Below are 16,496 nucleotides of genomic sequence, written 5' to 3'. Positions count from 1 at the left end.
CCCGGCCCCGCCTCGCCTCGCCTCGCTCTGCCCTGCCCCCTGGGCGTACGCGGGGCTGCTGGCGCCCGGCCGCGGGGGTCTCGTGTTCTGTGGGTTGTGATACAGTACGACCCAGAAACCACGCGGCTCGTCAGCCACATGTAACTTGTTAAACTGTTTAAAGTTAAAAAACCCTCTCTTTTAATACGTTTACAGGTTTCTGAAGCGGGTTTCTCTGTGACTGTGCCATGTAACTTTCAGTGGTAACAAATTGATGCACTTGACATTAATTACAAATGGGACAAAAAGTAGCCAATAGGAATATTTTTGGAGTCTTTGGTTTACTAATTACACTGCAAATTGTTTGCTACTTGAAGCATATATGTATGCATATATATATAGTATGCTTTGCGTATATTTTAACAAATGGTTTCTCTGTGTTTTACATGAGACTACAGGCATCAACCCAGCACCCTTCAGAGTGCTAAGAGGGTCTGATTAAGAATCAGCAAGTCTGCATGCTTGTCCCGTGACAGACTCATTCCCTTACCTCTGGGAAGTCTTACCCCTTTCTGTGTCCCGATTTATGCCAGCTTTTACAGAAAAATGACCCTCTCCTCTGCAAAGCACAGTGGGAACTATGGATAACACAGATTATAGAGAAGGTGGTTGTCATAGCTCCTGGTTTTGGAAGATAAATGTAACAACCCTGGATTTAAACTGGGTTAAAATTGCAAATTTACTGAACTGCTTTTTTTCAAAAGATGAGAGGAGCAATGAACATTTAAATTAATCCAAGCTCGTTTTCTCATTGAGAAACTGTAGGTCAGTAAATAATTTTGTTTTGTTCTTGGAGTGTCCTTTGGAATATAGTGTGGGCTTTTTGTTTTAACTAAGCTGAAAGTGATTAATAATTCTTTCTCCTTTGTTATTTAGCAAGTTTCAGGGAAAGTCTTGGAGCAATTAACTTGCATGAAATAAGAACAACTTCTTTTAAAGCTTTTGTAACGTTTGTTTAGTGTTAAGGTGTGGTAAACGTATGCATTGAACACTGTTTTGTGGAAACAACAAAAATATGAGTGGTCATTTCTTTCTTATTGCTGAAAAACATCTAATATTTTTGCCATCTATCAGGATCAAGCAGAACAGTTCTTTAGAAGTGGACATACAAACAACTGGGCAGTTCTGGTAAGTGTAGTCCAGGTTGTTTTGTTCCAATAAAGTTGACAATTTTTCATCAGGAGCCATAATTGCAGCAGTCACTCAAGAATTCTGTTCATTTGAAAGAAGTGTAAAGATAAAGATTTGGAAATGAAAAAATTTGAAATTGTGCCTGCAAATTTATTACACTATAATAAAATTATCTTTTCAGTATGACTACATTTCAGGCACTCAAAATGCCTGGCTACATGGCAGGATTCATAAAACAAAAGTTCTGACAGCATTAAAACAGTTAAATTACCATACTGCATATTGAACAAAATGGTAATTCTGCTATCAGAGAAGTATATCCCTTTGCAGAAAGGTATGATTTGTTTCTGATTTTTGTTCTTACTCAGTCTGTTAACTCGTGATAACAGGCTTAGAATAAAATAAATGTAATGTTTAGATCAACTATTCTTATCCTAGGTATTTTTTTTTTTTGCCATGAAGCAAAAGCTAATCTTTTATTAGCTTTAAGCCATGCTACACAATTGGTTCTTAATCACAGGTCAGGTCTTAATGACTAATTTGTTTCAGAACACTATTGTAATTACTCAGTAGCAGCTGTTTGTTTTCCAGATACTAACATTGAGCAATAGAAAAGGAAAGTTAACAGTAATTAATTGAATTAGAAGCAATGATTTCCAAATTCTACAATGTACAAACTTGAAACTATCAAAAGATCAAGTACTACTTTAATACTATTAACAAATAGGTGCCTTTATTAGCACCCATAAAAACACACAATGAAAGTGGAAAATTAGGTCCGAGGAGCTATACTTTCTCTAGTCAACAGATTCTCTGCTGGTTGTATTTTTTCAGTAGTTCATGGATTAAGATTTATAACAATTGCTACTGGTTTTTTAAGCAGTAAAATAGGGAGTGTTTTACTGCTAGCAGGCACTTCAAGCCCGAGATTGTACTGCAGTCCCACCTCAACAGTCATTTGAATTAATATGCTGCAGAGTGAATAACTAAATTTAAAGCATAGACATATTTTCCACTGGGTGGTAAGGGAGGAAAGGGGCAGATGATAATGTCTTGAAATGTCACAGCTAGATTGGCCACAGTTAGTTTTCAGAGCTTTAAATCTTGCTGAAAAGCAAATGTTCTCATGGACCGATTCCCATGGGCTTTTTTGATTTTTTTTAACTGACAGCACGATCGAGACACAAGGGATCCTTTCAGGCTGAATTTTTTATTATTATTTAAGCTACTACTAATTCCTTTTTATGAAAAAGCTAGAGAAAAAGATGTTATGCAGTGTAACTTAAAGATCATGTTTCTATTTAAATTAGAGGTATACATTTAAAGCTGAAAAAAGTAAAAAAACTGTCTTAAATGCTTGTTCCTGCCTCTCTATTTTTGTGGTTTTAAAGTCACCTCTTCTAAAATGCTTCTCACTTTGTCTGTACACAAAGGCAATGATAAGGCTACTAAGGAGCTACAGCAGATTAGCGCTGAAGATTTTTGAAATCTCATTGGTTTCAGGTTTTTGAGGACAGATTAAATATCTGACCTAGGGAATAATATGGGAATGGCTGATTTGCAGCCCTTCAGTTGTTAGAACAGTAGAACCTGAACTCCTTTGACATTTTTCAGAATTTGCATTCAGGTTTTGGTTAGAGCTCACTTAGCTCTTACTTTGTTATATTTGATTCCTTAAATGCAAATGTCATGTATTTTCCCCTGTGCGTGGCTTCTGCATGAATTCACTTACGCTTTTGTGCGAGAATGCTCCCAGAATGAGTTTGCTATTGAGATGAGAACTCTTCCTTTGATTTTTCTTCCAGCTGATATGGACAAAGCAAATGAAAAAAATTAGCTTATCCACTTACTATTAGTGAATTATTTCCTAAAGTGCCACTTTCTATACTTAGTTGGGTTTTATTACAATTTTTTCGTGAGTCAGTATGTTAAGAACTTTTTTTTTTAAAAAAGAAAACCAACAAACTTTTATTTTCAGCATTTGTTGCTTTGGTACAACAAAGATTTATATAGCCTATGTAATGAGTTTCTTGATGTTGCTATGTTCTTTCTGGTTTGTAATCATGGTCTTCTGTTGCAATGTGCCAGGCCAGTTTGTATCTTTTATACTATTTAATATGGTTCTTTTTTTCCCTTAAAAATTCAAGGTGTGTACATCTCGATTCTGGTTTAATTATCGTCATGTGGCAAATACTCTTTCAGTATACAGAAGTGTCAAGAGACTGGGCATTCCTTATTCCTGACAGGTGAGGGAATCTCGGTTAACAGCATATTTGCAAGGAATTGTATTCAAGTTCTCTAGTTGTCTGAAGCTGTATAAAAATACATTTCTCTTCCAAGTTTAACTGAATAAAAGTAAAAAGGAAGGATGCGATCACATCAGTGAATTGAAAAGTGCAGCAATACTGTTCAAAAGGAAAAGTAACAAGTTATATAATAAAACTTCCAGTTGGAACAGGCTAATTAGATTAAAAACATGAGGAGGTATCTGGGCACTAAAATGTACCACTTAGTAAATTGATGAGGGCGTAACATGAAAATTGATAAATGCATCAGCAATGACAATAGTACTCTGAGATATGGCTTTTGCTGTACTTTAATTTCGTTTCACTGTGGAGATCTTTGCATACTAGTTGTTAGTATCCTAAAATGTAAGACTTCCACATCTGCAACTACACCGAGAGTCTCCAAACTACAGACCCTGAACAAAGCAGCTCTTATGTATTGAAAGTAGCCTTACCGTTTTGACTGATGATTTTAGAGAAAATGGAAGCTTTGTCTGTCAAATTGTGCTTCTCTAACGATAGCACAATGGTTAAAATAATATTCCTTCTTTGACAACAGGATTAGGAAAGTGAACAATCTGTTCTGAAGTGTGTTACTTGTGTTCCTACTGGAAGTTCTTGGGATATTGGCACAGTTCCATCCAGCCATTTTGGAATGCAGTTTACTTGTACCAAAACAGTGGAAGTGAATTTTAGGCACCAGCATCCATTGAATAATAGGCCAAATGTACCAATAGGCTTCTATGGAAATCTTGGTGATCTTGGTTTTTAAAGTTAGTTTAGAGGACTAGTAGTTTCTCCCCCATGTCTGCCTCAAGAGATGTGACCTGCTCCATCATTACAAAATGCATTTTCTACTGGATTCCATTTGTATGACCTTTTTGTTGTCCAAGTCCAAAACTGTAGTATCTGGAGTTTTAGCTTCTACTCAACTGTGAATGCAATGGCAGTATCATCCTGTTTCCTGTGTTGATTTTTAAAAGGAAAAGAGTGACTTCTTAGGTTTTGAAAGAGGGGATGTTGCAACCTAACCCTGGAAGCATTTGAGGGCTATAAATCCAAGGGATTGTACTGCCTAGGGACTGTGGGCTTAAAGCCACGGAAGTATGGCATTTTTTTGTACATCTCATTCAGGAACATCTGTCTTCTTTCCTGTATGGCCTTTGAAGCATAGCCGCTCTAGGCACTACCTTAGAAATTCTCTCACTAGTTCTACACTTAACTGAGAACTTTCATCTTCTCTGCATCCATCCATCTTCACCATTAAGGTCAAAATAGGTGGCAGTTTTAGAAATACTGCAAAGACTACAGCATGACTGGAGATTTCTGTTGTTCAGTAGCCTGATCCATTTCTTATCCATCCCCAAGAATCTGGAAATGAGTCTCAAAAAACCAGTAATGCTTTAGACTAAGGTGAAGAATAAGATACTGGAGAAGACCTAGAGAGAGAGAGAGAGCCCAAGCCTATTTTTTTCTCATTTGCAGTAATTTTTACATGGATTTGAGGGGTTCTCCCCTAGACAAAACTTCTTCCTCTATCTGTTTCTCTTTCTTTGCTGCGAAACTTAATTTAAAAAACCACCCCAAAGTAATATCTTAAAAGTAAACATTTATCATGATTTCTGGGGTTGGGTTTTTTGAAGGGGCTTGTGCGTAGCCTCATTTCAATGGAACTGTGCCAATTTGGTGGTTTAAATAGATTTGTCATTCAGCAACAGAACTCATTAAGGAAGTGATTTGTGGTTATAACTGTGAGTTGCTCTGGTTTGTTGACATGTGGGCACAATGCTTCAATGCATAAAAGAAAACTTTTGCTAAAATAAAACATGGGCAAAATGAATCCAGAGATTCTTTTTGATTCCTGGGATCATTATGCAGTATAAGTCTTAAATCATTAAAATAGCGTTAATATATGGTTAGATTACTTGGTTTAACAGTTAAGCTGCAAATTAACACTTAGATTGTTTTGCTGCATGTACGAACCACTAGTGCACAGTGGTTCTGTTTAACTGTGGGATATTTCATATGCTTTTAAGAATGCCATACAGTCTACAAATGTGGCATATTTGAGCTCATCTGTCTGTACTAGTACTATGGAGAACCTTTTACTAAGTGATGTGTGATTATGAATTCTTTTTTTTAATAGACACATTCCTAGCAAAAAGACAGTGCTGAATTGTAGGCCTAGTGATGGCTTAGTCTGGAATATTCTCTTCTGAGTGTAATATAAAAAGTGGGTGTACCCCTGACTATCTCAGTAAAACTGCAAGGCATTTGGAAGCAAGACCTTGCTTCCAGATAATTCCCTTTTAATGGTACTCTTTTATAAAAATAATTTTGTACTGTTTTGCCTGTGTGGAGAAAAAAAAAATCTTTATTTCTCTTCTGTAGTTGTCCTCCTCTGGCTTCTGTCATTACAGCTTCCTATTTATGCCAGCATTTTATTCCCATTGAAATAATTTACTTTTATTATTTTTCAGGATTTATGCTTATGTTATTTTGAACAGCACTTCTCTCTCTTTTCCCTTTTTTGATGCAGCGTGTAGTGTATCAACACTTAATGAAGAATAACTTTAGTCTTAAAGTGCTCATGCAGACATATAGGTGAACAATAACAAGCACAGGGATGGTATTTAAATAGCAGGACACAGTTTCATTTATAGCTGTGTGCCTGAAAGTTTGGATTGCTAGCAGCTTTTTTTGCAGGATACAGAGCTTTCCTCTTGTAAGAACTGTTTGGGAGAACACAAAGATCACAGTCTAGGAGAAACTATATACAAGGCAGGGTTAGGAAGTCCAAGGAAAGGACAGACTTCACCCTGTTCCAGACATCTCTGGCATGCTCTTCTTTGTGTTAACAGTCTCCAGTGACTACTTGTTATTTCATATTTTGACCCAAACCCGACCCTGCTAGAGGAAATATAGATTTTTGTCTGCTTGTGATTTGAAACAGCTTTATAATGTGCTGTGTTTTGTTTTTTATCTTGGTATTATGAATTGCTGCATTGTTGTTTTTTTTTTTCTCGGTACTATGAAGAAGACAAAATGTCTGGTGTCAGCCCACTTCTGTTCTTCAGTAAAATTCCATTAACATAGTTAATCATACAGTAGTGTATCAGATATAGTGTAATGGTTTGAGAAATGTTCAGGAGCTCCTCAAATTTAATTAAAAATTGTCATAATGTTTTTAACTAATCTGTCTGAGAGAGTGCAAACAAGCTGGGATTTCTTCTGTGGAGCTGCATGAAATTATTTACTGCCCCATAAAAATGTCTAGATTTTTTATAAAGAGTTCTGCCAGCCTAGGTCCAGGCAAGTCTGTATCATAAAGTTGCTAATGTCAACTACTCTCTTGCTGATCTTTGATGTAACTTAATCCTGTAGATAAATAACAGCTAGCTGCATTTCCATGTGTGATTTCTTTATAATAGTGTGGGTGTTCATAAGGAAATGGGGTATAACTGAGCAAAGTTTTGCTTACAGTTCCAGGAATCTTCTTAATGTTATAAGCTATTGTTGTAATCATGGGACAGTGTTGTTGTAATTTCCGTTTGAATGTTATGTGAAAGTAGGATGGCTGAAATGTTTTTGTTTTATTTTCTGTAGTCACATTGTCCTGATGCTAGCAGATGATATGGCATGTAATCCCAGAAATCCCAAACCAGCTACTGTGTTTAGTCATAAAAACATGGAGCTAAATGTCTATGGAGATGATGTGGAAGTGGATTACAGAAGCTATGAGGTGACTGCACTTCAATTAAATCTTTGGGTCTTTGTTTTCAGTGTTGGTTTAAAGATTTATACAAGATCTGTGAAGTCTGAGGAGGTCTTTCTATTCACATTACTGGTTTTGGACTGGGCTTTGGACTGTCAACTGATAGGTTGAAAACACACCTCTCCCTGCTGTGATGCTTGTTTTTGTATTTGATATTTTTTATACTAGAAACATGTTGTGTATTGGCCATTTTAAGTAATGGAATCTCTACAGTTAAAAGAATATGTGAGGCTTCTTATATGTGTTAGGAATACACACATAATACTGAAATTTCTCTTCTTTAGAAATGACTGGTCAGTGTCTCATTTTACAAACTTGTCTTAACACCACTTGTGAAACGTCTGGCATCCAAGTGAAATGTTTATTAGAGAGTCCTACTTAAATTTCTAATCTTAAGCATATGCTTTCATAAAAAAACAAAACAAAAGCCATAGCCTAATAATTGCTGTAATTATGTGGTGGTTTCACTTGGCTAGCAGCTAAACACAGCTGTTCACTCACTTCCCCCCCACCTAGGGGACAGGGGAGAGAATTGGGGGCAAGGATAAGGAGACTTGTAGGTTGAGATAAGAACAATTTAATAATTGAAATAAAAGAAAACTTAAAATAATAATGATATTAAAATAAAAATGATAATAATAGTAATAAAATATGCAAATGAGTGATACATGGTGCAATTGCTCACCACCCACCAACCAAGCCTGGCCCTTTCCCAGATAACAATCTGAGAGGAGTGACAATATAGAACCAAAACCGCAATCCTGGAATAGTGAGAGCCCAAGCGAAAGTCAGAGTGAGCAAAAGAGGAAGAGACCCTTATTAATATATTGAACATGATGTTGTATGATATGGAATATCCCATTGGCATATCCAAATTCCAATTTAGCTTATTAATTTAAATATTCCTTGCCCCCCTTAGATGTTGTGCTTGTAGAGAAAACACAAAGTCCTTCACTTCCAGTGACAAAAATGAAGGCATTGGTATGTTATCAGCATTTCTGTCTAACAAATCCCATCCTGAAGCCAAAACACAGCACTATTCTAGCTACTAAAAAGAAACCTAGCTCGGTCCCAGCTAAAAACCAGGACAAATTACTATATATAAATCTGCATTCTATCACATTTTCATTTTTATGTAAAATTCCTTCAAACAGACAATGTCTTTACCAGTTGATCTTAAATTGGACATCAATTGCATGATTTAATACTACTATATAATCATTACTAAAGGTTTATAGGAGCATATTTAAGTATATAGTAGATGTTTTATTTCTCTGAAGCTTTGTATAAAGTGAAGATACAACACTGAAATAGAAATATGTTCTTTTTATCATGCTTTTCTTGAGTATGGGTTTGTTGATAGTGTTTGAGCTGTGTATGTCTGCATGAAGAAGAAGCAGTGTTTTATAGGATCTTTTACAATCACCATCCAGATGGGTGTTACCTGATCACTCGGACTTATGTAATTGAAATTGATTTTGTTTTTCCTTTCCTGAGTTGCAGAGGGACTTTAAACTTTTATTTTTCCATGGTAACACACACTGATGTTGGAGCATTTTGTGAGGACGTGAGTAGCTTTGGCAGAATAAAGCTATACACGGACAGGTTTTCAGATCAATTGCAATGTATTTAGAAATTATAATTGTAGGAGACTTACTGGATGTGATAAAGCAACAGACAGATGTTAGTAGGATAAAGTAAAAGGTACCGTATGACTGTGAACCTGCAGTACAACCCTAAACAGAAAATGTCTGTTTATGCCGTTTATACCATGCAAGGTTATGCCTGGTTAGATACACTGCATATTTTAGTGTTCCATTGTTTGATTTATGTAACCCAGCTGAGTGCTCTTAATATTTTTCTCTTTAAAAAATTACTTTATGCTTCTATTCATAGGTTACTGTCGAAAACTTCTTGCGGGTATTAACAGGAAGAATCCCACCAAGCACACCACGATCTAAACGTCTTCTTTCTGATGACAGAAGCAATATTCTAATATATATGACAGGTAGTTACAGGTTTCTGTATATACCTTATTGATGTTTGTTGTTCAGTTGGATGGGCCTGTTTGAAAGCATGAAATCCCATCAGGAGTCCAAACAAACAAAAGGATTATTTTATTTTTTTTTAGCATATCATACTAATGAAGAAAAAAATCTGTAACACAGTAGTTAGCAAGTATAGTTTCCAGTTTAAATGATGTACACCTACTGTTCTTACTATACTATTTTTTTAATTTGCTGGAATCTGTTTGGAGAAAGAGAATTGTGTTTGCCTTTCTTAGAAAAATGGTCAACCAGTCTGATTATCTTCCTTTAGCCTGCACACCTGCCTAACTTCTGATTTTTCTGTCAGGCCATGGTGGAAATGGTTTCCTAAAATTTCAGGATTCTGAAGAAATCACAAATGTAGAACTTGCTGATGCCTTTGAACAAATGTGGCAGAAAAGAAGGTAAGAAAAAAGCGGGTTAAATACTGTATTCATGAATATGCCTGAAGGCCTTGCTGGCAGGCCTTGCTTACCTTCAGCAGTGATAATATCTGTTGTCCATAAAATTTCTTGAAAGTTTGCATTCAGAAAGAAGAGTTTTCATTTCTGTTTTCATCTCCCTGCAGTTACAGCTGCTCAAATGCATTGCTTTTACTAAACTCACATCTTACTATCAATCAGTGTGAATTCTTCTGTTCCCTAGATTCCTAGCAGCTGTCCTGGTAAATAAAAAGAAAGTATGTATATGTTGTTTCAGTTTAAAGAGAGATGGGTAAGGAGGCTGTTTTATTTCTTTCAGGTACAATGAATTGTTGTTTATTATTGATACTTGTCAAGGAGCATCCATGTATGAACGATTTTATTCACCTAATATAATGGCCTTGGCTAGCAGCCAAGTTGGAGAAGATTCTTTATCAGTAAGTAGATTTTTGTGATCCTCGAGACCATTTTTAGAATGCCTCAGTTAAAAGCATAGGTCCTGTTGACTTAACTAAAAAATTTCTTTCTAATTGCTGAATGTGTAAGGTAGGTAGTTACAAAGTATGGTTTTAACAAAAATTGTAAGTGTACTTTTCCTGCTTGGTTTTGTGTGCTGTCCCAAAGAACTAGGCTCACAATGGATTTCTGTGCTTGCTGGCCAATTTATCTGTTGCCTAGGGTGGGAAGAGTACCAAGAGATAAGATAGGTGTGGGGAATATTCAATCTAGGACTTCTTGCACTTGATATACAAAAAAAAAAAATACCCACTACCTTTCACCTGCTAAATTACAGAAGGAGTGATAGCAGAGAGATCCTAGCCAGCCCAAAACCAGTAAGTCGGGATTACCTGAACCCACACAGCGCTGTAAGATAAGCTGTCTCTCCCAGCCCTGTTTTCCTACGTCCTAAGAAGCATGGGGCAGCACACAAATCTGTACTGGACCATTAAGAAGAGATTCCCTGCTTTTTGTCAAACATGGAGATTACCAGGATATAGTCTACAAAAATTAAGATAAACTGTATTATTCAACTTGCCAACAGTAAGTTTCTTCATGGCTGGTCATTTTCTTTGCATGATCTGTTTAAGAACAAAAAAAAAAATGGTTAACTTCTGTGACATGCTATTACATTCTGTTCCCTCTCCTAACTGAGTTCTCTCCTGCAAATGCCCAGTAACTGCTGTTTCTTGTTTTTAAGCATCAACCTGATCTTGGGATTGGCGTTCATCTGATGGACAGATACACATTCTATGTGCTAGAGTTCTTGGAAGAAATTCATCCAGCCAGTCAGACAAATATGAATGACCTAGTAAGTAGAATACTCAACATTCATGAATGTACTAATGACTCTAACAGTTTCAGAACTAATTTATTTTGTCCATAGGATTCTCCAAATGCTTTTTATTCTCCTGCTGTTTCTCTCAGAAGCAGCTTTGGGGGGAGGATCTTTTACCATTATTAAGTGTAGTCATAATGTAATGCTCTAAGGATTCTCCTCAAAGTGAAAGTGGTTTGCTGGCTACTAAACAAATTAACCAAAATTAGCCAGATTTTTTTTTTTTTTTGAGAAAAGAATAAAGTATTCATTAAATATTCATTTCAATAGAATGAAGTATTTACACCTGAAAAATGATAGTAGGAAGCTTCTAAAATCAGCTTATGGATACCAGACACTTTACAGGTGTGGAAAGGCAGCCATTGATATTGTTTTGCAGAGGTGATTAATCAGTTAAAATTCTAACCATGCACTCACAATTGCCTGCAGACACCAATTTCTCTGTGTATCTGCTTAGATTCCAGAGCAAGATACGTCCAAATCCTGGAGTTCATTATATCCTTGGTAAATATTAATTGTAGCTTTCAGGTATGAGGCAGGAGGGAAAAAAAATCGCAACCAGATAACCTATGACAAAATTTATGAAAATGCCTCTATAACAGTTAGATGTATACACTGGTGAGGTGTAAAAAGTAACTGTATTTTATTTACTCTATTTACCCCTTATATCTGTTCCAGTACTGGTTTCATTGTAGTAATAGATTATGCTTTGGTGCCTCGTAGCTGTAAATCCTGACATGCTGCGTCAGTGATCTAAGAGCCACCACTTACAGAACACATTGTCTTTGATTCATTTCTGTAAAAGGAGCAGCTGCTCAAAAGTTTTATGCCACCCTCTGTCTACAGAGGATGGTGTTAGCCTGGCTGCTAGATGTGTAGTAGAATTCACTCTGAACAGCCCACACTTGACAGATTTTATGTTGTTACAGAATTGATTCAGTGACTGAGATTCAAGATTCTTTAACTACTATGGGAATGAAATTTTGTCCTGTAATTTTATACCTTCTAATCATGCAATACAGATAACTTTAAAATAAATCTTGTTAAAGAATATACAGGTTCTCTGTTGTTTAAGTATCTTCTTCTAGCCAGTTGATTCAAACAGCATTTTAGAACTCTCTTCTGTAAACCAGAAAATGAATTTATACTAAAAAAAAAAAAAAGTCATAAAAATGAACAGTGGTTTCTACTGTATAAGATGCCATCTGGGGAGTGGTATAACTGATCTAGCCAGCTAGATATTAGTCCAGTTGTTGTGAAAAGTATAGAAAACTTGTTAGCTGGCCAAGTAGTTTACCTTTTGAGCTCTTTGGAGAACGTAATCTAAACATTATCCCTTGCTTTTTTGTTTTTGCTTATATGCCAAATACGCAGGAAGAGCTGTGGGGAGTTACCCCATGCTGGTAAATTCCTTGCGTCATATAAATCATCTTGTCATACGTCATCGATTTGCTTACTGTTGCTCTAGGAAGGGAAGAGAATAGACCCAAATATATCATGATTTGTGATGATCATGTACTGAGTTATAATGTGCACATATTTCAGCAAACATAACCTCTTGATTTCGAGTTGATGCTTTACAGGCCTTTATTGAAGAGTTCCAAAATGACATGTCCATGGTAAGAATGTAAACCCATTTGTTTGCCAGCAGTTATAGGGGAGACTTTCACACTGTAATACACCGTTAGTGTTGTGCTAGTTTAAGAACAAAGACCCACTGCTTATCCAAATCTGATTTTTTTTTTTTTTAAATTAACAATTTCCAAACTCAGGATAACATTAAGTGGCTCACTAACTACCTTTAAAATTATTAGCTAATGTTTAGTTGTTTGATCTTCTGATACGTTAAATATCTGCTCTTTTAGAAGGACTGTGAATTTGTTATACCCTTCTACCCATCACCTCTTTACTTTTCTCCAACCACTCTTAAAACAGCTTGTCTTCACATCCACCTAAGATTTGGATACTGCATTCCTTCAAAGAATGAGACATCTTTTTTCATAATCCACTCCACCTACTCCCCACCTGCTCCATCTGTGTTGCTAAGGGATAGCATAAAGCTGTGCAAATGACTGACTTTCAGTTTGATCACAATTTCAAAAAAGTAAAGACTAAATGGAAATGTCACAGATTTGAACTTTTAAAATAAGATTCAAATACATTTCTAAATGAGATATGATTTGTCATAAAATAACTAAAAAAGTTGTTAAGGAAAGCCAATATAACGAAGTTCACATTTGGGGGAATTGTTCAGCTTTATTTGAGTAGTATTGTATTTTAAAAAAATTTGGAAAACTCGACAGATGAAGAAATGTTTTTCATTTAGCCAACATTTGCCTTTTCTTTTTTTAACCTCAGTTTGTTTGTAGTTGCTTTGCAGTCTTTCTTTTCTCACAGTGGTACTGGATAGGTAGATTTTTAATACTGAAGTCATCTTTTCAGTGCCATTGCACTTTTCTTTCAAGATTCACCTCAGTATCTTATGGTAGTAAATTGTAGTGGGACAGGTTAGAAATAGTTGGGCGCAGTATCAGTTTCCCACTTTCAGTGCTGATGCAGTTGTTTTGGGACATTAACACTCATGAGAGCTTGGGAGAGAGACTTAATGGTGTAACTGCAGCATAGATTTATGCATCAAATAGCAGGATTAAAACAAATACTTAGCTTTTATAGCTTACTTCAGAGACTTAATTTTTATGTTTGTTCCCTGAGTTGGAGGAGAGTTGCATTTTGTCAAAAGTGAAACTTAAGAGGATTTGTGTGCTTTGAGAAAGCGGCTTTGTATGGGAAGTGTGATGCTGATGAGTCTAGTTAATTTTCACTTCCCAGGGAGGATAACAGAAAGAGTTCATCTGCACCTATCTTTTTCTTTAGCAGCTGGTGTGATACACTGCCAACAAGAGAGCTGGGAATCATTAAAAAAGGGCTCAGTGGATATGTATACTTGTATGCTTCAGTTAAGATAAAGGTGCAAGTGAGCTGAAGTCTCCCTGGACCGGCAGCCTAATGCCGTATGCTTACAGGCTTAGACAAAAAAGACAAGTTACAAAAGGGAATCTGTAATGGAGCAGAAGGGAGGACTGGACAGATAGAATGTCCTCTGTGAAGAAAAGCCAGGCACGTTGTTTCCTTTCTGGGAAACTTGTTAGATGTAGGGCTCTGTCGTCCTAAGAGAAGGAGCCACACAAGCCCTTGTGTTTTCTGTCAGGCTGAGCACAGAATTTCTGCTGGGAAGTATGGACTGAAGTGCACGGATTTTATCAGTTGTAATCTGGAATAATTGAGGTTACATCTGCATTGAGCTAATTAGGACCTGTGATTTTTGTCCTAAGAATGCAACTTTCTAAGAGCTAACCCATGATGTGAATAGGTGTATAAGCTCTAGATCCAGTGACTTGATGGACCTGTTTGTGAAAATCACTTGGGCAATTTAAGATTAAGGAAGATGAGCACCCATATGGAGAGCATCCTTCATAGTCCTGTACATTAATCTCTTCTGTTCAATGTTCTGTGTTGCTGGAACATACAAGGACTCATGTAACCTACATTGTTACCAGGTGATCTGTGGGTTGCCCGTGAGATGTTTGAATGGACAGCAACATTTGCTCATGAAACTGTACAGAGCACTGTGGAGCTAGTGTCTCTGTCTAGCAGGGATGCGTGTCTAGTTCTTCTGTCTCGTAGGGTTGTGTGTTTGGTTATGAAGTGCCTTCTAATGATTGAGATGTGAACTCAGCTTTCCAAGCTCATCAAGGAGGCTAGAGAGAGTGAGGCCTTGGGATACATTGCATGGTATTTTAAGCTGTGTAGCATTATTAATAAAAATACAAACCAGTTATTATTACATTATGTGCATTGCAAGATCCCTTGAAATAAGGAATCTGTCCAGATGGGAAATATTAGCAACTTCTATGGCGAGTGTGGCAGGACTTGTACAAAAAGACATTGTGTCCAAAATGCATTGGTTTTGCCTGAAATATCTGCTGGGTATGTGGCAATCTTGTTATTTGATAGACATGCTGTCTTGTCAGATATTCTAAATGCTACAACAAATCTGCCACTGTTACACCTACCCATTCTCTGCAGATGTACCTTTATACAGAATTGAATCAATTGAAAACAGTTTGTTAGTGCTGCTCTTCTCTTCCAGGTGTTGCAATGTGTGTTGCATATAGTGGATCTGATATGTAGACACAATACAAAGGTAAAATAAATAATAAGATGTACAGCTAATTTGTACGTCTTACAGGATGTCTCTGTGAACTTAATGTACGTAAACCACATTTGATACTTGAAGGTCCTAATTCTGCATTAATTTGCAGGTTATAAACTAGAAATAAGACTTAAGAGATTCTTTTCTTTTAAATCAAAATGTAAATTCTTGCTTCTTTATGAAGCCTTTACTATTAACTACTTATCAAGGCTTGTTTTATCTCGCTTGCCTTCCTTTGGTAAATATGAAGAATTTATACCCACTTGTGCTTTTTGGAAGGTTATAGCAGCATTGCCACATCTATATTCAGAAATACATTTGTGCATTTAATCAATTAGATATAATTGATGGTTGGCTTTCACAGAAGCATTTCTAAATACAAACAACTTTGTGAGGGTAAAGGTTTTCTGAAATGCATAATCAAGATGTTTATGCCTTTTAATGTTTTTGTTCAATCATTTTTTTTCAGTTGTGGAGCTTGTACTGGAATTAATGCAAGTTATGTGTGGCATTTATCTTTTTTATTTAATTTTATTAAGTGATTTCATTTTGGAAGTTACATGTAGAGACTATTGATGAATGAGGGACAGGATATGATTGTCCATCTTGGTTTCCAGTTTCAGGTCTGTCCAAAAAGTTTGTGTGTTTCCACGCCTGGGCACCGAACTGATCTCTTTCAGCGAGACCCGCAAAATGTTCTGATAACAGACTTCTTTGGCAGTGTGAGAAAGGTGGAAATTACAACAGAGACAATTTCTTTGGACCGTGACTTAGCTGGTTTTGAAAGCAAGTAAGTAGTCATTATTTAGAGTTGATTTGTGTAGTTCTGTGCCACAAAACCAAAATAGTTGTATAAGTGTCAAGGAAAGAAGAACTCTGATTTCCTGTCTTTTCTTACAAAGAATCAGGGAGTTAGTATGGACCTGCTACTACTGATAAAGTTGGGGTTTGTCAGCTCAGAACTTTGTTTAAAAATGCTCACCCCTTTATTCAGTCTTGTAAATAAATACTGTTAAAGACCAGGGTATGGATGTCAACAACAAAAAAAGGAGTCTAAAATATTCTTTCTTCCTTAACATTTTTTCTTTAATGTGCAAGAAACATTTTGTTACTGTAAATTTCTGCTTGTAATAGTTCACTCCCTCAGATAAGCTCTGAATATAATCTATCAGTTAGTTTTATAACAATCAGCTTTTTAATGAATGCTTTGTTTCTGTTCTGTGCGTTCTCTGGCTTTTAACATTAAC

The 16,496-nt window shown here is 36.2% G+C and overlaps 1 protein-coding gene across 1 annotated transcript; it reads left to right on the top strand.

Annotated features, from left to right (window-relative positions):
• Positions 1-1,110: 1,110 nt before the first annotated feature.
• Positions 1,111-16,039, top strand: PIGK (phosphatidylinositol glycan anchor biosynthesis class K; the record flags this gene model as incomplete). The annotated part of the gene is made up of 8 exons (XM_010178234.1): positions 1,111-1,167; positions 3,318-3,416; positions 7,062-7,197; positions 9,127-9,238; positions 9,586-9,682; positions 10,020-10,137; positions 10,899-11,009; positions 15,867-16,039. Coding segments are annotated over exons 2-8 (812 nt in total), but the record flags the coding sequence as incomplete, so codon positions are not given.
• Positions 16,040-16,496: the final 457 nt, after the last annotated feature.

The sequence above is a fragment of the Antrostomus carolinensis genome, unplaced genomic scaffold (assembly GCF_000700745.2).
Source record: "Antrostomus carolinensis isolate BGI_N321 unplaced genomic scaffold, ASM70074v2 scaffold9701, whole genome shotgun sequence".
Classification (NCBI taxonomy): Eukaryota; Metazoa; Chordata; class Aves; order Caprimulgiformes; family Caprimulgidae; genus Antrostomus; species Antrostomus carolinensis.
This window is presented reverse-complemented; position numbering and strand designations above follow the sequence as displayed.